We start from the raw sequence: 22246 nt of genomic DNA on the forward strand, positions 1-22246 counted from the left end.
CTCTCTCTCTCTCTCTCTCTCTCTCTCTCTCTCTCTCTCTCTCCTTCCTTCCTCCTTCCCTGCCTCCCTCCACAGACCTCCAGAAGTGGCCACCTCTGTTCCTCCTGGTCCCACCCTCCCATCTTTTGTCACCTGTGCCCTGTTCCCCCTCCCCCTCCCCCGCAACCCTCCCCAGCCCATCCTCTGCCTAGTAGCCCCTAAATCTTTCAGAACTTAATAGATGGGGCTGGAGAGATGGCTCAATAGTTGAGGGCACTGGCTGCTCCCCCAGAAGACCCAGGTTTGTTTTCTGGCACCCACATGGTGGCCCACAGCCACCTGCAGCCACAGTTCTACAGGGTCTAGCGCCCTCTTCTGGCCTCCACTGGCTCCAGCATGCACACAGTGCACAGACATACAGTCAGGAAAAATACACACACAGGTAAAATAAGAAACAAATCCTAAAAACTGAATCCCGCCCAGCTCTTCCCAACCTCAAGTCTCTGTCTAATGTGTGCTCTCTCTGGGACTGGTCCAGCCATTTGTAACTCCTTCCCAACTCTCCTCAGTCATTCGCTAAGAAAGGCATCTCCCCCAGGAGACCCCAAGGGCCTCATGAAGCAGGCCCTGCCCCCTCTCCACTCCGTCATCCACTGGCTGTATCTTCCTATTAGGTGCTTGTCTGGTCACTCCCACCTCCCCAACACCAGGTGTCCTTGCCATAGAGGGTGACCCTGTGTGGACAGGGTTTCTCTCTGTCTCTCAGGTTTATATCCCAACATTCAGTGCAGGCCCAGAATGTAGACAGGTGGCCAGTAATATGTAGAATGGGTCAATCATAGACTCCACAGAAGGGTGCAAAAGACTCAAGCTGTGCTCATTCGTGCCCACAGAAGGCCTGAAACGGTGGGCTAGGAGGGAACAGTGAGAGGACAAAGACAGAAACCGTCTTTCTCCAACTCACCTGCCAAGTACCTCCAGCCATAGCTTCCCTCTTCCCTCCTTCCATCCCCACGTCCTAGTCCTTCTCACAGCAACCTCTTGCCCCAGGGTTTGTGGGGAGCAATCAAGAATTCCTGGCCCGGAGTCAGAGGAGGCGCCCCGGCAAGCTGGCAGGATGAAACAGTATGCATGTGCCAGGAGCTGCTTCAAATTCCAGCTCCCACAGCCCTGGGCAGAGCCTGCCAAGTGGGCAAATAGGGCCGAGAGGGGTGGGAGCTCTTCCGCCCCGGAAGAGGAGGACACTTGGGACGTGGTAGGGGGGTAGGGAAGAGGGGCAAGGCAGAGGTAGGCAGTAACGACGTAGGTGTCATTCTGTAATCAGACACCAATAGGTAGGAAAAGAGCACACACACCCAGGCTTGATTAACATGAGATCCACGAGAAATTTTCTCGCTGACCCCAGAAAGTCCTGGTTGCCCTTGCCCTCAGTGGGACAAGGACTACTCCTACCGTTGGCTGTGCCTGGGTCCCCTCTTATGCAGAGGTGTCTTCTGGAGGGCTGCAGCATGGCCAGCCATTGTACACTTCTAACAAGGGTCCCGGCCTAGTGCTGCACACCTTTAATCCCAGCGCTTGGAAGGGCCTCTAGAAAGTCAAGGACACTCAGTTTTAGGACAGTCAGGTCTGCAGAGTGAGACTCTATCTCAAAACAAATGAAACAAATAAATAAGTAAAGGGAGGAAAGGGGCTCAAGGGATAGCTCCGTGGTTAAGAGCACTAACTGCTTCCCCAGAAGAGCCAGGTTGAGTTCCCAGTATCCACATGGTAGCCCACAACCATCTGTATGTAACTCCAGTCTCAGAATATAGGATGCCCACTTCTGGCCTCCTCAGGCACCAGGCATACACAAACTGCATTTACATACACGCAGACAAACACTCATAAGATAAAAAAATGAATTAAAAAAAATTAAGAAAGAGGCAGAGAGTAGTGGAGCACACCTTTGATCCCAGCACTCTGGAAGGCAGAGGCAGGTGGATCTCTGTGAGTTCAAGGACAGTCTGGTCTACAAAGCGAGTCCAGGACAGCGAAGGCTACACAGAGAAACCCTGTCTCGAAAAACAAAACAACACAGCAACAACAAAAGAAAAGAAAGAAAGGAAGGAAGGAAGGAAGGAAGGAAGGAAGGAAGGAAGGAAGGAAGGAAGGAAGGAAAAGATTCCAAGCATGAGAACACATGGCTGAGCTTGTGAAAGATTCCCTTCTGGTCTCTGGGCTGCCCTCCTGTCCTTGTCACTCCCCTTCCTGGGTCAGGGCCAGGTGTGATAGGCTCAGACAACAGCCTCTGCCCAGCTGTCAGCACTCAAGCTGCCACCAACACCCACCAGTCCAGCACACCTGGCCTGCCACCGCCACAGCCACCATCATCCCTTCCCGACCAGCAGCGTGGCTCTGGAGCCACAGTGCCTTTGCAGAAATTCTAACACAAGTTCTTCCATCCAGAACATCCCAGGACCATTGGCTGCTGTATCATTTTCCATTCTATCTCCGTGGATTTCTCAGGAGCTTGGCGTTGCTTCCTTCTTGACCTTTCAGCCAAGACCAAGTCTAGAAGCTCAGAGTCTTACAGACAAGGATCAGAACCACCAAAATCTGGGGAATTGGGGAGTGAGGCTCTTAGAAGCTGAAATCCCCCAATCATAACCCCTGTGCCCCAGAGAGGAGCCCCCAAACCTTCCAGCCGTGAAGACTAGTGTGCCGCAGCAAGACGGGACAAGTGCTGGCTGGGAACATCAGGCCAGCACCTTGACCCTGGGCTGCAAACAGGATGGGACAGGAAAGAGACAAGGCATCTGTGAGCAAAACCTGGGTGCTGGAGGCCTCTCCTCCCAACCTGAGGCTCCTCCCAGAGGCCAAGAGACATGCAGGAGAGAAGGAATTTGCAGATGCCAAGGGTTGGTGGAGGGTGTGTGGTCACCGGGGGTGGCAGCGTCTTTCCCTTGGAATTTTCTCCTGGCAGGAAAGGCCCACCCTCCTAGGAATGGAAAACAATCCCTGGCAGCTGGCCCCCGAGGCCGTATGGTTTCTGACAATCCACCATTATTACCCTCCCTGCCTGGCCCTAGCCTGGTGCAGAGGAGAAACTGAGATAGGCAGGAAGGCAGGGTCTCTGGCTAAATTCGGAATCTGACTCACCCTCTGGAAGTTTCCAGTTATCTCTAGCCCTGACTGTATAATGTTAAAACTGCCAAGGGGCTGCTGGAGAGATGGCTTAGTGGCTAAAAGCACTGGCTCTTCTTCCAGACTACTTGGGGCTCAATTCTCAGCACCTATACAGAGGCTCACATCCATCTGTAACCCCCACTCAAGAGGATCTAATTCCTTTCTCTGGTTTCCTCAGAAACCAGGCACAGTTTTGGTAAACAGACATAAATAAAAGCAAATCATCCACGTCCAAAAAAACAAAGAGAGAAAATAAATAAATAGCTGGGTGGTGGTGGTGGTGATGCAGTCTTGAATCCCGGCAGGCAGAGGCACATGAAACTCTGAGTTCAAGGCCAGCCTAGTCTATGGAGCAAGTTCTAGGACAGGGCTGTTACATGGAGAAATCTTGGCCAAAAAGAGAAGAGAAAAAAAAGGAAGGAAGGAAGAAAAGAAGGAAGGAGAAAGAAAGAAAGGGAAAGAAAAAAGGAAGAAAAGAAAATAAATCTTTTTTTAATAGAAAAGAACTTATTAAAAAAGATAAAAGACAAACAAAAACAGAAAACAGGTCAAGTAAGCCCCTGACAGGGCAGGTGGGAATTAAGACCAGAGAGGGTAGCTGTTTGCCCAAAGTGTGCCAGCATACTTCTGCTCTTCACAATTTGTTTTTGGTCAAGGTTATTTCTGTTTCTTTTGTTAGCTGCTTCTCATCTTAACTCTAGGCAGGGTCTCACGTAGCCCAGGTTAGATTCAAACTCCTTATGTGGCTGCACCTGTTCTCACCTTCCAAGCATGGCAGTTTGACAGCAGTAAGCCATGATGCCCAACCTCCTGTTCTCTTACTGTCTCTTCCAAGGCTCGCTTCCAACTCCCCTCCTCTAGAAAGCCCTTATGCCTCACCATCCCCTGGGCCCTTTTGCCCCTTCAACCTTTGCCACTCCTCCCACGGCTCCCTGCTTTCCCAGGATGAAGTCCAAGCTCCCTCCTGTGGCTGCTCACACCTTCTTCCCACTAAGCTGGACGCTCCCTGTCTCTTCTCTGTACGACCCCTGCCTAGCCCGGTGGTCCCTTTCTCTGGTTCCTCACTGCCCATCTCTCCTAAGAGTCCTCTCTGGGGGCCCTCCTGGAGCCTTGCCTGGTGTCTCTCTGGAACCCTGGGCTCTGTTTACAGCACTTCATCCCTGGGGCCATCTGGAGCTCAGCCTGGCTGGGTCTTAGCTTGGGCCTGAGACCAAGGTTCAGAGGTTCAGTCGCCTGCTCAGTCTCACACAGTAGGTACCAAAGCTGGCATTGGGGCAAAGCTTTTAGAGGAAACAAACTCCACAGCCCCAGGAAGTCTCAGGACATCTGGGATAGAGATGACAGCCTAACCCTCACCTCCAAGGCCCAGAAGCCCATTATTCCAGAAGCAACACTTCCCCCCACCCCCACCCCAAGTCACACAGACACACTGAGACACAGCTCTTGCCTTCCCCCATGGGTTATAGAGAGAGCACTCTGCTGTCCAAGCCATTTTCACTTCATCTTTTCCTAATTTTGCTTTGAGGAAGTCATCGAGGCTGGGCGATTATTCCCTTCTCTCACGCACTCCCAAGGACTTCCATTTCCACCCCACCCCACCCTCTACTTCTCTGGAAGCTTGACTAATGGTGATCAGAGCAGAGGGCCTGGCCCTCTAGGATAACAGGGTGCTAGCAATGGGAGAGAGGAGGAGGGACGGACACAGTGCAGGGAGCAGCCTACAGAGCAGAGGTGCCATTCATTTCTTTGCATTTCTAAGGAACCAAAAAAGCTAGGAAGTAGGCAAAGGCCCTGAGGCACAGTTCACTTGCCGTAGCTTAGGGCAGGGACAGTATCCTGTCATTCAGTTTTTAAGCTTCCTTAGGCATGCCCCAGTCTACAAGTCTTCCAACAGACCTTTGTGGGGTTTAAGAACAACTGGGCCCTGGCTCTAGGTTGTAGTGTGTGGCTAGGACCCAGAGCCAAGAGTAGTAAATGTGGTAACACGGGGACAGACAGCCGCACAAGGTGAAGGACCCCAGAGCGCAAAAGCCCGCCTATGACTACTGAACAGCGGGCATTCAAAACCGTCTTCAGGAAGAGGAGCCACAGAGGAGTCAGCAGGGCGAGCCCTGCCCCCAGTGTGGAGGAAGGTAAACATCCACGCAAGGAAACAGCTTGTTCTGGAACTGAAGGGCCTGGGCCCCCTGCTTCCCTCCCTGGGTGAATGACTCCAGGGGAGACTGGTACTCACTCAGGCATCGGTCTCTGCTGTGAAATGAGGAGACCCCTTAGCACCTGCCTCCCCAGATTTGAAGAGTTATGGGACGATGTGAGACATAAGCCAAGTGTATCCTAATAGGGAGAGGAGGTGGTGTTCCCACCCCTGGCTTCCTGCCTGCTGTCGGGCCACTATTATTATTATTATTATTATTATTATTATTATTATTATTATTATTATTATTATTATTTGCATGTATGTGTGTTTGAGGTAGGTTAGCCTAGGGGGCACGCCACTATGCGCAGACGGAGGTCAGAGGACAACTAGCAGGATGTTTCTCTGGTTATGGTGGAGGATCACAAGTTCTAGGTCATCCTCAGCTACATAAGGAGTTCAAGGCTAACCTGGGTGAGACACAACTATCTCAAGCAAACCCCAATTCATCTGGGCTGGTGAACTTAAACACACAGTAGGCAGTTTATTTGGCCTTCTGTTCCCGGGTACCTACTCTGTGCTGGGCCCTGCACAGATTGCTTTGAGATGGCCTAGCCTCCAGGTAGAGGTTGCAGCAGGCAGGACAAGCAGCAGGTACAGGCAGCAGAAGGCAGTAGTTCGGCTTCAGGCTGATATGACCACAGAGCACAGTGTCCAGGGAAGATGGGAAGGTGGTTCCACGTCAGAGCTTCCTGACCTCACAGTACTCACTCCATCGACTTTTATTTTGACTCGTGGAGAGCCTGGGCCGGCCCTAAGACTGTTGAGGGCTCTCGTTTTATGAATCAAATCAGAAGTCTCTGGGTTGCAGCTGGGCATGGTAGCACATGCCTGGAACTCTCTAGCACTTGGGAGGCTGACACAGAAGGATCAGGATTCAAGGTTAGCCCAGGAAACATAGGGAGTTCCAGGCCAGCCTGAGTAACCCCAATTATAAATAAAAATCTTTGGGGTACAAGGTTGAGCAGAGCTGTTCGCTATGTCCCCCTGAATGCATCGGCTCACCTCTCACAGCCCAGCCTCTACAATGTGGAAAAAAGAACTAAGTCACCTGCTTGCAAGGCTCTCTAGACATCTAGCAAATATTTAGAGACCCAGAATGAGGCTAGGGAGTACGCCATGCGCCCAGCACACAGTAGGTGCTTCATAAACGTTGACATGTGAAAAGCGTGAATTTTGGAAGGCCTTGCCGCCAGTAGGGCCTTGCCTTAGAGGAAATGGGTAACAATGTGATACCACGGAAGAGACCCCCAACTGTGGGTCTGACTCCCTCCCACTCCCTGCTCTGTGACCCAGACCTTGACTTCTAGAAACAGCACCTAGCTGCAGCACTCGGGAGGCAGAGGCAAGCAGATCTCTGTGAGTTCAAGGCCAGCCTCGGTTACAAAGAGAGTCCAGGACAGCCACGGCTACACAGAGAAACCCTGTCTCGAAACCTAAGTGCTCTGTCACTTTCACTTAGCTTGGGCTGCTGGGAGTCCCCAGCTCAAGACCCAAAGGTTGAGGTGAGCGGCGAGCTGGGAGTCAACAGCAGAAGGGCTCACATCGACAGTGAATGAATGGGTGATGGGCTTGGTACAAGCCTTAGTGTACTATTCTGGGGTGGAGAAAGGTGGGCCGTATCAGTGTCAAGATTGTACACATGAACACTGCTGCCTCTCTGCTTGTTGTCTGTGGAATGACAGGGTAAGGCTTCCTCCTTAGCACAGGCCAGCCACTGTCACCTGGTACCCTGTGTCATGCCCCAGGCTGGGCACTAGCTAGGCAGCTTGCTGGAGGGACCGACAGGCAGCTGGGTGGTGGCTTCGGGGATGGGAAGTGGCGGCTTCAGCTATCTTTAGTATCTTCCCTCAGCCTTTGACTCTGCCAGACTGAGCAGAACTCAAGTGGGGAGAGGGAGGCAGGGCCACTTCTCCATAGTCACATGAAGCCAGTGACCTGAGCCAGCATGGTCACTCAGGGACTCTCTGTGGTATGGCTCCTCCGTGCCTGTCGGGGTAAGCACCCCGTCAGTCACCCCCATTTGTGAAGAAAGCTTAGGTCAAAGGGGAAAGGACAGAAGGATCAGGGAGCCAGAGTAACACTGGGAAGCTTATCCCTCCATCCCTCATGGAGCTTTGGTGGCTCTGCCTGTTGTGGGAAGTGGACCGTAGTCAGGTACTTAGCTTCCTAAGGCAGCATGTGCTCCCCACCTGCGAGTCTCACCAAAGAATGGTTTGTTCCTCTGCTTCATTTTCCTTCTGTGGGCTGTCAGGATCACTTGGTGATGGGTGTGACCTGAAGAAGCTCGGAAGCAGCTATGGCCTCACTTCTCCATCTGTGAAACTGGAACAACAGCTGCAGGGACTGAAGAAGCCCAGCAGGAGGCGTGATACACAGTAGGTGCTTGCCAGAGAGGTTCTCTGCTCCCCTCAGCAGCCAGACCCGGCTTTACAGCTGCCCCTTGCAGAGTTGCAGAGTTGAGTCTTCCTGATGCCCGGGCTCACTCCCAGCAGTGCCAGCCCACAGCTGGTCACCGTGTACCCTCAGTTGTGCTACTTATCCTCTCCCGACCTCAGCTTTGCATTTGTATGATTGGGGTAGTAACAGACCCCACTTCAGTGGCCCTAAGGATTCTGAGAGTGTGAAGAGCTCAGGACCAGTTAGGGAGGAGCTACCAGGCTCTTAGGAACTGGCCAGGGGCTGGACCAAAGACTAGGCCTTGATGTAGAGCCAGGTAGGTCTTCAGTAGAGGGCGGGGCAGGTAGAAGGACCACAAAAGCCTCAGACAAGTAGTGGCTCGCTGAGAGCTGGCAGAATGAGAGGTTGCTGCAGTGCTGGAGAAGGGAGGCAGCCTGGGGCCACCCCTGCCCCACCCAACCCCACCATCAAGATTGTCACCAGGATCCAGGCTCGAGCCCTTTGAGGTGAGCCCAGGAGGGGGCAGCCAGCTGGCAGGCTTTCTGCCTCCCTGGGCCGGCCCTTGTAACTGGTAAAGACAATGACCCTGTCTATCATGCCTATTAAGGCAATGGTAGCTCCTGCCACCACTTCCGTGTTCCCACTTGCTCAGAAATTCTCAGCAGGTATTTTTGTTTTTCAGGATTGGAATGAGACTCCTTTTGTCACCACAGGATTCCAGTGAGGCAAGTCTAGGGGCTCTGGTGAGAGAAAGCAGGACAGGAACAAGCCACAGGGATGGGAACCTTTGCACATGGGGAAGGCTGGGGCTCCCACCCAAGTCCAGACGCAGTACTGTAAGGTTTGCTGAGTGCCAGGCTCTGTCCGGGGGAGGTCAGGGGAATCTGCATGTAACCAGACAGGCACAGGCTGCTTTTAGGGCTCTCCTCCCTCAGGAGTTGGGACCAGATCCCAAGAGGTCTGTTCTCTGCACCTGCTCTATTTCCTTTGCCTGAGTTTTGTACTACAGAGCCTCACCTTCATCCTCTCCTCAAGCCTGAGAGGCCCCATCACTGGGTAGCCAGCAGGGCTTGTTTTGTGTCATTACTTCTAACAGGGTTTTCTCTGCTTGTATCATCTGCCACCACAGGATACAAGTGCCCGAGAGCAGCAGGCCCACACGCCTCCAGGACTTGCAATGGTGTACAGTGAGCACCACCTTCCAAGAGTTTAACAAGCCCGGGGGGTGGGGGCACACAGCTCAAGCATTCAAACACCAAACTCCAGCCTTCTATGTACCCACCTGCTGGGCACCCCTCTCTCTTAACTTTGGCTTCACCTCCCTGCCTGGTTATCACCAAGCTTCCTATCTTGTCCTTGGCCCAGCCTTTTTTTTGGGGGGGGGGAGAGGTGGCACTGAGGAGCTAGATGAGGGTCAGGTCCAGTTCCCAGAACCCGCACTATCCTTATCCCCAGCTCTATGGTACCACTGTTTTATTTGGCCTGCAGGCACGCATGTGGCACGTTAAATATACACCTACAAAGCTGAGGGAAGGTGGTAAATGAGACCTTTTCTTCATAAAAAGTGCCAGGGCTGAAGTCTCAGCAATTGACAACACTACAAAGAACTTTTTCTCTAAGCACACAGGCTACCACGCACTTGTGGCCGGTTTCTGGACCATGTTCCTAACCGTTCTGACCACAGCCAGCGTTAAGGCCTTTCAAAACCTAGCCTCCTAGAACTAGTGAGCACTAGGGAACCCTTGGCATCCCCTACAGGCCAAACAGGTTCCTGAAAGCAAAACCCACTTGGGTCGGAGACCTCACCAGGGCTGGGCTGCTACCCATGTGCGGCAGCTGGCCCTTTGAAGCCGAGTGAAATTGAGCCTAACAGCCTCTGCACGTATATTCAGGCCATTCCATTCCAGGGTCCCACTACCCTCCCATAGACACAGGCTATGACCTACCAATCTAAATAGCTGTGTGATACTCCAGCATTGGAGTGGAAGGCTAACCCATGAGCAGTGAATCTAAAATCAAGAGCCTGCTAACCTAGCTCAGCAGTAGGCACCAGCCCATTAGTTTGCCTCACTGGATTGCAGGGCTGATTCCCAGACCTGCACTGTCTGTGGACAGTAAGTTCCCATTAGGACCTCAATGCTCAGACTACTGTCCTTGCTATAGGTGCTGAGCAAGCCTTGCACACCGAACCTTGGAAACCTTATCAAACCTGTGCATACTCCATCAGGCCCAGGGCTTTATCAATCCTAACCAAAGAAAGATGAGACCAGTGCTCCTCCCCTTGCCACAACCCTGGTGTCTGAACTGTCTAGATTTAGAAGCTATACCAGAGACAAGAGGGACCCTTAACTACTGTTTTAGGCACTACAAGACTTGTTACTAAGAAACCAGGCACCTCTTAGTGTCAGTATACCCACTACAGCCGGAATTGCTAGAGGGCAAAAAAAAAAAAAAGGCAATGTCACTGTAAATATTTTTATTGAGACCCCACCAGCTGCGTAAATTGCTTCTGGCATTAAGCACCTTCCTCCTTGGCAATGCGGTCTTTCTTGAGTGGTCCCTGTGAAGGAGAAAACAGCAGAGCTTCAAGATCAAGATGTTCACAAACCCTACAGACAGCAAAGGCAAGACAACAGGCTGCCAGGTGCCCCCAGCCCAGGTAGGATCTTACCATGAATGCTTTCTTTTCCTCCATGGTCTGGAAGCGGCCATGGCCAAACTTGGAGGTGGTATCAATAAACTTCAGGTCGATCTTCTCCAGAGCCCGCCGTTTGGTCTGCACCAGCAAGGACTACAGAGCAGAATAAATGGTCAGCGACTGACAGCCAACACAAAGAACACATCCAGCGCTAGCTGAAACTGCACCACTGACATGAAGCAGACAGAATGAGCACAGGTTTCATGTAAGCTTAGAAAACTGCTGTTTCCTCCTCTCTAGGATTTCTACAGAGGCAATTTGCCCACAGCTCAGACCCCTCACAGGACCCAGGATCAGCCTTACCTTACGAAGAGTAAGCACTCGCTTCTTGGTTCCCACCACGCAGCCTTTGAGCATGACGAAGTCATTGGTCACCTCACCATAATGGACAAAGCCACCCTAGGGAATCACAGAAAGCCAGACTGGTCAGTGAGGCCAGTTAGTTACATCACATAGGCAACCATTAGCAGGGCTGTTCTCAGAAGGAAGGCAACAGGGAATGGTTCCTCAGTCTCACTCGGGCGCTGTGCCCAGCGCATATTCCAGAGCCTCATCACAGAACAGCTGGACTTGAACCCCACCTTTTACCAACCCCACTTAGTGAACAAGCACAGCCAGGCACTGTGCCAGGACACGCATGACAAGCCTTGTCCTACAGAAGCATGCTAAGTGTTAGCCACGAGCACTCACCAGTGGGTTGATGCTCTTGTCAGACAGGTCATAGTCAGTAGATGCATTGTTCTTGATCAGCTTACCATCCTTGATGAGATAGCCTTGACCAATCTTGTAAATCTGAACAGACACAAGAACATCAACTGAGAAGGCAATCCTAAGAACCAGCACCCAAGATGAGGGGGAAGAACACACTGAGATGCCAACAACTAGCCTGGCATATAGATTAGCAGAAGCCCTGGGTCGTGGTTTCCAGGAAGTGGGCTAGATTAGAAATACTCCTATAGCTGGCCATGTTTGCAGTCTCAGTACAGAAAGTCAGAGGCTCAAGGTCCTCTTCTGCTAGAGTTACCAACTATCTTAGGCTACAGGTGCCTGACCAAATAATATTCCCTTCATACCAAATGATATTCTGAATTTTTACGATTGAAAAGAACTCTACTTTGGATGCACACCATTTCTTTGAGTGTACTTCATTTTTTTAAGTTGTAATTTTTAAATTTTATGTACACTGGAATGGTGTCAGATCTCTTGGAACTGGAGTTACAGTCGTGAGCTGCCATGTGGGTGCTGGTAATTGAACCAGAGTCCTTCTGAAGAGCAAGACACTGCTCTTAACCACTGAGCCATCTCCTCAGCACCCGAATGTACTTAATTTTTGAATTAAGAAAAATGCTAGGTATGATGGCAACTCACACGTGTAATTGAACAGGATTGTCATAAACTTCAACTTCAATGCAGCCTGTGTTATGGAACCTTTCAAAAATCTCCCTGAGAAAGGGTTGGAGCATTGATCAGTGGTGTGAAGCCTGAGCCAGGCAGTGGCAGACAGCTATGGACTTCTAACGCTGACTAATCCCATGGGACTGAGACCCTCTTCCATCTGCAGGATAACAGGCAACTGTATCAAGCCTTACCTTCTTGTTAATCTCTGTTCGATGATGGTAGCCTTTCTGCCCAGCACGAGCCACAGAGAAGGCCACACGGGCAGGGTGCCAAGCTCCAATACAGGCAACCTTACGCAGCCCTCTGTGGGTCTTGCGGGGCAATTTCTTTGTGTGCCAACGACTGGTCACCCCTGGAGGAAACATATAAATAGTGAGGCCTGGCACAACATCCCCCTCCTGTGAGTGCCCATCTGAGGTAATTGTGATGAGACTGTTAATTACAGAATTACCTACCACAGCGGGCAAATCTGAAACCAGAGCTTAACAGCAATCCCACATTTTAGTCCTTTTAAATCAGACTGGATGGATGCCTGCCTAAACACAATCCTCCTCCCAAGTATTTACAGCATCTATACCTGCATGTGCTACTATATACACGAGCTAGAGGCCAGAGGCCTCATGTCTAAGGCAGTGTCACAGTAACCAGAACCTACAAAAAAGCTTACCTTTGTACCCTTTGCCTTTTGTCACCCCAATGACATCAATCATCTCATCCTGTCCAAACACCTGGTTCACAGGAATCTGCTGCTCCAGCCTCTCTCGGGCCCAGTCTAGCTTCTCTGCCACAGTGCCCCCATTCACTTGGATCTCCATCAAGTGTGCCTTCTTCTGGCGCAGAGGAAGCAGACGCATCTGGGAGAAGCAGCTTAGATTAGGTTGGTGGCAGTTTGCCCTGAGACAGGCCTATTAAATGGTTCCAGTCACCAATTCACCAGCCGTTTAGAAAACACATGGCCAAGATCACACCATTATTCCAACACTTTAGAGTTCCAGGTTAGCCAGGGATGCACAACAAGACTATCTACAAATGACCCAACAGAAGCAAGCCTCTCTGAGCTAAGCAAGTGTTACAGTGCCCTCTGCTGGTTAGAGCCCATCAAAAGTAGCAGACTGGCCAGGAGGCAAGTTGATTTGTTTTATTTTTTTTGAATAAGGGCTTCTCCACATAGTCCTAGAGGTCCTGGCATTGTAGACCAGGCTGGCCTCGAACTCAAGAGATCCACCTGCCTCTATAGCTCCCTTAGTGTTTAGGATTATAGGCTTTACATCTTAAGACACCTCAGAGGTGCTAACTCCTGGGACCTCAGATTATCTTAAAATACCTTTGGAATTACAGAAAAAAACTGAACAAGATAGATAAAAACACTCCTAGACAACAGTAGGTGCTCACCTGAGTGTGGGCAATTATGCGAATGACTTGACAGTACTTCTTCATGCTGTTGAAGTCCTTATCCAGCTGCTTCTTGCCCATGTCATCCTGCCATTTCTTACAGTATTTGGTAAAAGCCTTCTTCTTAGATTTGTGCCTTCAGGAGCAGAGCAGAGTTGGGGGAGGGGCCCGGTGCAGGCCTTCATCAACCCTTGCACAGGGTGAGAGGAAGGCAGACTGGCACCATGTGGGCATGTGGCTCATTGCCGGCTTCTAAGGAGCCTTTTCCACCGGCAAGCGGAGCCTGGATGGAGCTCATCGGGCAGAGCCGAGCGGAGCTGAGCAGAGGTCCACAGATTAATGTAAGCCACAAATATACAGAATACAACTCTTGCTCCAGAGTACCAGAATCTCCCTTTGTCTCCCTGGGGGTACATCTGACAGTAATGTTAACAATTCAGGGCCCCAGGTCAGGTATACAAGATTGGTCTACTACACCCAAGGCTTAGCTTAAAGCTTAACCTCCAGGCCAAGAGAAAAACTAAGGACCAGAGACAGAATCTGTTGTTTCCCAGCTACATCTGCCAATTTTCAGTATCAAAGCAACCAACCAACCACCACCCTCAAGGCTTAAAGGAAATCAGGTTTTGGCTCAAAAAGCAATTGTCTGACTCTTCTGAACTCAGAGAACCAGTACAATGTGTCCCTCAACTCTAGCCCAGCCCATGAGCTTCCCAGCCCCTCTGGATTCTTACCAGTTCTTATAGAAACGACGTTTACACTCATCACTGATGTGCTCAGCAAATACGGTCTTGAAGGTCCTGAGTCCTCGTGGAGTTTCTACGTATCCCACAATGCCCACAACCACCATGGGTGGGGTTTCCACAATGGTTACAGCCTCCACAACTTCCTTCTTGTTCACCTCTGAAGAGACAGGTATTAACAGGTTAACAAAAACCCCAGATCAGGTTCCATTCACCAGAAGGGCTTTCTCTGGCCTTTCAGAACTGCTCTTCACACCTCCATGTTGCCCAATGGGAGCTTTTACTCCATTAACCCCTAGGGCCCTAAGTATATCATGATACCTAACCTACATTTAGTACACCGTGTTAGTGTAAAACAGTAAGCTAGGTGGTGACTATCATCTGTAACCACAGGACTGATATTTTAAAATGACAATGTTTCATCCCAGGAGCTGAAGAGCACTGGCTGTTCTTTCTAGGGCCCTGAGTCCAATTCCCATCAACCACAGGGTGGCTCACAACCATCTGTAATAAGATCTGGTGCCCTCTTCTGGCATATGTTGGTAGAGCACTACATTTTTTCCTTAAATTCCAGGAGGTATCAGTAGCCTGCTTTTAGATCATCACAATGCACTACACATTGTCTAGAAAAAAAACTACATAAGAGAAACTCTTTGGGGTGTGGGGTGTTCTCGGCAGTTAAAGCAGTAGCTGCCTTTCCAGAGAACCTGTGATTAATTCAGACACCGGAATGGATGGAATGGGTCACAGGACTTTATTTGCCTAGCACTGAGGCACTGTCTTACTAGCTCACCCACACAATCCACACAAGATGGACATTCCGTTCTGGTTCTTACACATAACTAAACAGTAACAGTAAGATCACACCCAGCCCAAACTGGACAAAGTATTCATTCTACATACTAGATCCTGGTCTGTCAACTTCCCGGACAATGTGGGTCATGCCAGCCTTGTAGCCTAGAAAGGCTGTCAGGTGAACAGGCTTGGAAGGGTCATCCTTGGGAAAGCTCTTCACTTTCCCGCGATGCCGGCTACTTCGTTTCCGAGGCAAGAAGCCCAAGGACCCATGCCTGGGCGCAGAGAATTTCCTGTGGGACTGGTGTAAAGAGAGAGAACACCAACATTAGCATTCACACCTCTCAACCTCGAGGCTTAACCATTAAGGCCAGATCTTCCCACGTTCTAAGAAATCCTGTAAAATGTTAAGTCTTACTAAATTCTAAAAGTTTCCAAGTCTTTTACAATCCAATGCTAACAGCTAAGCTCTGCTCTTACAAGTTCCTAGACAGGCCGTTCTATGATCGTGCAATGCATGAACAGCAAGATGGCCACTCAGGCTGTTACAGGTAGGTCTTTGGAACACCCAAAGCCAAATCAGAACATGACAATCAGCACAGAGATTCTGTCCGCCCGTCAGAAGGTTCATCATTTGTGGCTTCTGGGAACTCCGGAGACCCACATTTCTTTCGCGGAAGCACATTCCAAAATAGGGAATCGACCAGCTTCGCCCAATGACCACGTTTCAGTCAACACAATGCTGTAACTCCAGGGCCTCCCCTACCCGGTTAATCACAGGCCCTAACCTCTAACTAACCCCCCAACGACCAGCTCTAAAGCGAAAAGGGCTTTCTCGTGTGCGCTCAACACAAGGCCTCTCCCACACTCGTCCTCTACAGGCCTCGTTAAGTTCCCGGGGTTTAGGACCCCTGACGGGATGCGCCACGTCCGCTGTCCCTCTGGAGCAGCGTCTCCGTGCTGTCGAGCACACGATGGCGCCGATGGGACACGGATACGGCCAGGCCAGCGGGAAAAACCAAGCACGGAGGAGCCACGTACCATCTTGCAGTAGCACGCCGCCGATAGAGGCCGGACGGGGCCCGGTGCGGGCTATATAAAGCGACTGCATAGCTCCGCCCCCCGCGAGCGTGCGCGCGTGCTGCGGCGCTGGACGTCGGGTCGAAGGGCGCGTAGCGAGCGTCACGTGCCACGCTAGTTCCCGCCCACTGGAGACTGAGAAGTCGTGTTCGTACGGGGAGCGGTTGGGTTCAAACCAAAAAAAAAAAGAGCGCCTCGGACGCGCTGCGGTGTAGAAAGAGTCCTCCTGCCGCAGCCAGGCTTGATGATAGTGAAGGGAAATGGCTGCGGGGCTTGTGTCCTTCGCCGCGCCGTCACCTCCAGCGCCGAGTCCCCCGGTGCTACCCCCTTCACACAGCCTGGAAAGCACCGTCCCCGAGGCAGGCTTGGTGAGAGGGAGCCGACTCCACTGCGAAACCCTCGTTGCCCTCTTGTGATTTTGATGCGACAACAACGACCAGATCAAGAATTTAAATTTCTTTTGGCCCAACATAGAGCTCAAAGAAAGATTTTTTTTTTTCTCCTTTTTTGTTTTGTTTTGAGACAAGATTTCTCTGTGTAAACAGCTCCGGCTATCCTGGAACTCATTCTGTTGACCAGGCTGGCCCCGACTCACAAAGATCTGCCTGCCTCTGCCTCCCAAGTGCTGCGATTAAAGTCGTGCGCCACCACCGCCTGGCTCCCCCTTTTTCCCCCAATTTTATCTATCTATTTTTATTTATGTTCATTGGTATTTAGCATGCATGCATATCTGTGTGAGAGTGTCAGATCTCGGAGTGACAGTTGTGAGCTGCCATGTGGGTTCTAGATATCGAACCTACGTCTTAACCATGGAGCCGACTCTCCAGACCCAAGAAGACTTGCTTACTGAAGGCCTACCTTACTATGTACGAGGCTGTTGATTTTGAATAGGCTTTTTATCTGGATTCAACCAATTAAGCCAGTAACGAGTCCTCCATGTTAAATGAGCTAAAGGTCAGTATATTTGAAGTAAATGTATGAATTTTGATTGGTTACGGCATCCAAGGAAGCAGAGTCCCAGGAGTCCAGGACAGCCAGGGCTAGTTACACACAGAGAAACCCTGTCTCGAAAAACCAAATGAATAAATAAAATAAGAGACAATATAACACCAGCTTTTAGGAAGCTGAGGTCTGACCTTCATTTCATTTCTATTTTCTGTCCACAAGTAATTTCTGGCCATGTGGTAGTCCTCAAGTTCCTTGATTCTGTTTTTTTGTTTTTGTTTTTTTCCCCAGAGCTGAGGACTGAACCCAGGGCCTTGCACTTGCTAGGCAAGCGCTCTACCATGGAGCTAAATCCCCATCCCTCAGATCTGTTCTAAGGCTGCCTGGTTTTAACAATCAAAAATAAGGAGCAGCAAGATGGTGCAATTTTGGTAGGCAGAGGCTGGAGAATCCAAGGCTATCCTTGAGTACATACGGGATTAGGGGCAAGGGGAAGACTCTTAAATTTATTGTAAAATATGTTTAGAAAATCAGGTCTTTGACTTGATTTTGAGGCACATGCCTGTAATCTCAGCATTCAGGGAGGCAGAGGCAAGTGGATTTCTATGAGTTTGAGGCCAACCTGGTCTACAAAGCGAGTCCAGGACAGCCAAGGCTTCAGAGAGAAACCCTGTCTTAAAAAAGAAAGAAAGAACTGTTTGTAGTACCATGTGCCTTTAATTTCAGCACTTAGGAGGCCGAAGAAGCAGGTCTTTGTGAGTTAGAGGCCAACCTGGTCTGCAAGCCAGCCAAGACTATATAGTGAGACCCTGTCTCAAATTAAAAAATAAATAAATAAATAAATTAACACTTTTTAAAAGAATTAGGACTTTTGGGCTAGAAATTGTGCCTCACTCTGTTGGTAGAGCATTTGGCTAGCATGAAGCCCTAAGTTTGATACTGAGCACAGCATAAAAAGCGGCATACTGAGGCTATGAGCACTTGCACACCAGGCTCAGACTGCTGGAAGTTTATTGAACGCTGAATTAAAAACGCTAAAAACTGAATGGCCAGGGACAGAATCTGATCTCGGGAGCTAGACTGTGACCCCAGTCTTTTTCTGAGGCAGGTTTTTTTATACGAAGAAAGGTAACCCGGTAACAACCAGGTAACCAGGTGTAGGAAACTGGGAGGGTGGCGCAGCGTTACGTCATTTTTACTAGCTAAAGATACTCAATTTTGTTTTTTGTTTTTTAAGATTTATTTATTTTTATTATGTACACAACGTCCTGCCTGCATGTACACCTAAACGCCAGAACCGGGCACCAGATTTCACTATAGATGGTTGTGAGCCACCATGTGGTTGCTGGGAATTGAACTCAGGACATCTGAAAGAGCAAGCAGTGCTCTTAAACGGCTGAGTCATCTCTTCAGCCCCATAATCAATTTTGTTCCAAGTATGTTGTGTTTTATTTAGGTAGCTAAACAAAGCACTTTAAACTGATTTAGGGTAGGAGAGTTCTTAGCGGCTTTCCAGCTTTCTGGGAATAAGGAACAGAGCAGGATTTTGCTATTTTTAACTCAAGCAGAATATACATTTATCATCTATTGTTTTATTCTAAGCAACAAGTATTGAACTATTGAATTGTATCCTGGTCTTAGGCAGGTAAACCTGAGAACTTGAACTTAATTTTACCTTATGATCAAAATGGAGACTTGGAGGCAAGATGGCTTCTGATATGCTAAAGGCCACAGCAGGTGTTGACAGGAGAGCTATAATTATACTAAAAACTAAAGTAGGCCTCAACGGAGGGGCTATAGAGTTTAAGCAGTTTACAACATGGCCAACATCTGTAATCCTAGCACTTAGCAGGTGAGAACAGGAGAATCAGGATTTATAGGTTCTTCTTGGCTACATTTTGAGTCTGAGGCTAGCCTGGGATACAAAAGACCCAGTCTCAAAGACTAAAACGAGGGCTGGAGAGACTTATCAGTTAAGATATTCAGCTAGGCAGTGGTGGGGCATGTCTTTAATCCCAGCACTTAGGAGGCAGAGGCAGGAGGATCTCTGTAAGTTCAAGGCCAGCCTGGTCTACAGAGCGAGCTCCAGGACAGCCAAGGCTATACAGAGAAACCCAGTCTCAAAAAAAAAAAAAAAAAAAATCAAATTCACTGCTCTTCCAGATGATCTGAGTTCAGTAACTCCACCTCCAGTGGATCTGACACCTTCACATCTTCTGGCTTCCTCAAGACCCCTGAACAGGCATGCACATATAAAAACACAGAGAGAAAAAATAAAATAGTGCCTGGCGGTGATACAACAACACTCCAGAGGAAGCAAACAGATCTCAGGTCTCAGGAGTTCCCGGCCAGTCTGGTGCACACAGTGAGACTCAGTCTCAAACAAACACCTTTAAACAAAGGAAAACAGGGTATCTCTTTTTGGAGTGGGATAGGTGAATGTCAGACAAGTGTTCTACCATTAAGCCACCTCCTTAGCCCTTGTTTGTTTTTGTGCTGTGGCATGGACTTGAACTCACCATGCAGCCTAAAGATTGGCCTCAAACTCTGGCTCTTCCACGTGCTGGACTTCCAGGCTTACACTACCACACCCAGCCCCAGTTTAAGACATTTTTGAAAACACTCAGCCAAATTGGAGACTTGCTTTATCAAGTAATAAAACATATTACAAACTTACAGTAGTGGAAATAAGGTGGCAGTAAGAACAACAACAACAAAAAGACAGAAAAAAGGGAATAGAAGACAGACATCAGAGGTGTTAATCAGCATTTCAATGGAATGGGAACATGGTACATGAGGGAGGTGAAATCACTGAAGAGGGGAGGACAATAAGGCAAAGACTGTTTATCAGGTGAGATTGAAAAATATGATGTAAGCCTGGCGTTGGCAGTGGTGACGAATGCCTTTAATCCCAGCAGAGGCAGGCAGATCTCTATAAGTTTGAGGCTAGCCTGGTCTACAGAGTGAATCCAGACAGCCAGGACTACATAGAGAAAACCTGTCTCAAAAAAACCAAAACCAAAACCAACCGAACGAAAACAAGCGAACAACAACCTGGTGTGACTGACCATGGTAGTACATACCTTTAGTTCCAGAACTCAGGAGGCAGAGGCAGGTGGAGCTCTGTGAGTTCCGGGCAAGTCTGGTCTACATAGCGAATGACGAAGGATAGTGTTCAAGCAGCTTTCTTTCTTTTTGGTCGTCCAGGATCCAAACCTACAGAATGGTGCCACCCTCTTTTCAGTGGGTCTTCTCACCTCAGTTAACTTAATCAAGAAAATTCCTCACTGGTGAATTCCTAGGCACATCTCTTCTTAGAGGTTGTAGTTGCCAATTGAAGGAACCAGACAACTAGCAAGGATGAAGGCCAAGGTTCAATCTCAAACCCCCAGTCCGGGTACACTTTTCTCAGCGTCCAATGGTTGTACATTTATTGTCCCTCGGTTGTCTACCAAAGTCCAGGCACTTAGCATACACCTTCCATTCTTTGTTCTTAAGAGAGACAGAATGGAGCCAGGCAGAAGCAGACCCACAGAACAGTCATATAAAGAAAGCACAGATATTTAGGCAACGTTCTACAGCAATTTCCTCCCAGCTGAAACGTTCTATCCTGCAAGGGAGACTGTTAAGATTCAGAAAGCAACTAACTCACAAGTCTCAGGAAGTTCCTGAAGCTCACCAGATTGGCAAGGTTCTATAAACTACTGCCGAGGAGAAACTTTTCTACCTGTGGAGCTGCCCGGGTGCCAAGCAGAGAGCTCCAGTGAGGTTTCTGGTGCTCAAGTTAATTAACTCTTTGTGAGCCATCCAACCCCTGTAGTAACTTCAGTAAACTCATTGGTTCATCAAGCTGGACTTTGGTGGAATCATTTCTCTGGTTTGTCATCCCTCTGGGGTGGAAGATATTCACATTTTTCCAAGAAATGTCTCACAATGTGCATACGGGGACTTGACTGATCCATGATCAGGAGAAACAAAGCTGCTAGTGGTAAGTGATGAACGATGCTGTGAGAAGGCTTACCCTCTCCATGCAGAGAACCACGGCTGCACCTCAGGGACGTGCCGCTCACATATGTAGTTTCCTTGTGCAGGGATCCCTCCACTGCTGCACACATTAAACATCTCTTTCCTGTGAGGAAGGCGTGTGACTTTAACTTTCCTGGCTTCTCCAGTGCTTGTCTGTGTGCACAGTACTTTTGCCCTCTACATCTTTGCACTAAAAAACATAGGGATATGGCTCGGTTGGTCCAGTACTTGCTTGCCATGAAGTCCTGAATTCAATCTTCAGTTCCATAGAAGTGGTGGCGTACCCCTGTAATTCCTGAATTTTAGAGATGGAGGCAGAAAACTCAGAAGTTCGTGGTCATCCTTAATACATAGCAAGTTTCAGGCTAGCCTGGGCTTTCTGAGAACCCACCTTTCTTTCCCTTCCTTCCTTCCTTCCTTCCTTCCTTCCTTCCTTCCTTCCTTCCTTTCTTTCTTTCTTTCTTTCTAATGTTAATTTTGTTTTTCAAGACAGGGTTTCCCTGTGTACCTCTATCTGTCCTGGAACTCTACAGACAAGGATGGCCTCTGCCTCAAGAGTACTGGGATTAAAGACTTGTGTTGACACTACCTGGAGACTTTATCCTTAAAGGAAAAATGTGGGCAGGGCGTGATGACACACACCTTTAATCCCACGACTTGGGAGGCAAAAATAGGAGGATTTCTGAATTTGAGGCCAACCTGGTTAACATAGTGAGCTCCAAGAAGGCAGGACTATGTAGACACCCTGTCTCAAATACATAGATAGTTAGATAGACAGACAGACAGATACTTTTAAGAAAAAGGAAATATAAGACTATAATAACTAAAGAAAATATTTGACTTATGTAGCCCTGGCTGTCCTGGGAACTTGCTCTGCTCTGTAGACGAGACCTGCCTTGAACTAAGATCCACTTGCCTCTGCCTCCTGAGTGTTGAGATTAAAGTCATGTGCTACAAAGCCTGCTGCTGAAAGACTTAAGCAAGCTGGGTATCCTGGTCTGTAGCAGATGCAAAGATCCTTTCCTGTACAGTAGGGGAACCTGAAACAGTGTTGTCTCTTTAAAGGTAGGGATGCACAACCTGTTATCCACCAAAAGGCAGGAAGGTGACGTTAATAAACTCATGACCTCTTCACTATCCAGAGCCATTCTGGATCCTCCCCCAGGTCCTTGTAGTGAGCTTGTTTTTCTCAATCTATAGAACCCATCCTACGGAAGGTGTCTTATGTACTTTACAAATAGCGTTGATATAGTCACGTCTGACCTTTATTTAGCTTATTTTGTGCTCTTTTCTGCACATGGGATTGAGTTAATGATCACCAGGAGATATGATCACCAAATTGTGATGTGCTTAAATAGTCCTAAAATAAACTAACTCCTGGGGGTCAGATTCCCAAAGTTTGAAACAACACTGGCTACTACTGAATCGAGG

At 49.1% G+C, this 22246-nt stretch overlaps 1 protein-coding gene and 3 non-coding genes across 4 annotated transcripts; all 4 read right to left on the minus strand.

Annotated features, from left to right (window-relative positions):
* Positions 1 to 10199: 10199 nt before the first annotated feature.
* Positions 10200 to 15868, minus strand: Rpl3 (ribosomal protein L3). The gene is made up of 10 exons (XM_055603073.1): positions 15806 to 15868; positions 14873 to 15065; positions 13961 to 14129; positions 13227 to 13362; positions 12502 to 12688; positions 12026 to 12186; positions 11127 to 11228; positions 10740 to 10835; positions 10410 to 10529; positions 10200 to 10298 (listed from the first exon to the last, which is right to left on the minus strand). Exons 1-10 carry the CDS (start codon positions 15806 to 15808, stop codon positions 10254 to 10256), a joined length of 1212 nt encoding a protein of 403 aa, XP_055459048.1. The 5' UTR covers positions 15809 to 15868; the 3' UTR covers positions 10200 to 10253.
* LOC129673378 (small nucleolar RNA U83B) lies at positions 10908 to 11001 on the minus strand. Its single transcript, XR_008719652.1, has one exon. It is a non-coding gene; the product is annotated as a small nucleolar RNA U83B (small nucleolar RNA).
* On the minus strand, positions 13363 to 13417 carry LOC129673379 (small nucleolar RNA U82P). Its single transcript, XR_008719653.1, has one exon. It is a non-coding gene; the product is annotated as a small nucleolar RNA U82P (small nucleolar RNA).
* LOC129673382 (small nucleolar RNA SNORD43) lies at positions 15340 to 15403 on the minus strand. The gene has a single exon (XR_008719656.1). It is a non-coding gene; the product is annotated as a small nucleolar RNA SNORD43 (small nucleolar RNA).
* Positions 15869 to 22246: the final 6378 nt, after the last annotated feature.

Source organism: Psammomys obesus, unplaced genomic scaffold (genome assembly GCF_907164565.1).
Source record: "Psammomys obesus unplaced genomic scaffold, mPsaObe1.curated_primary_1811, whole genome shotgun sequence".
NCBI classification, from domain to species: Eukaryota; Metazoa; Chordata; class Mammalia; order Rodentia; family Muridae; genus Psammomys; species Psammomys obesus.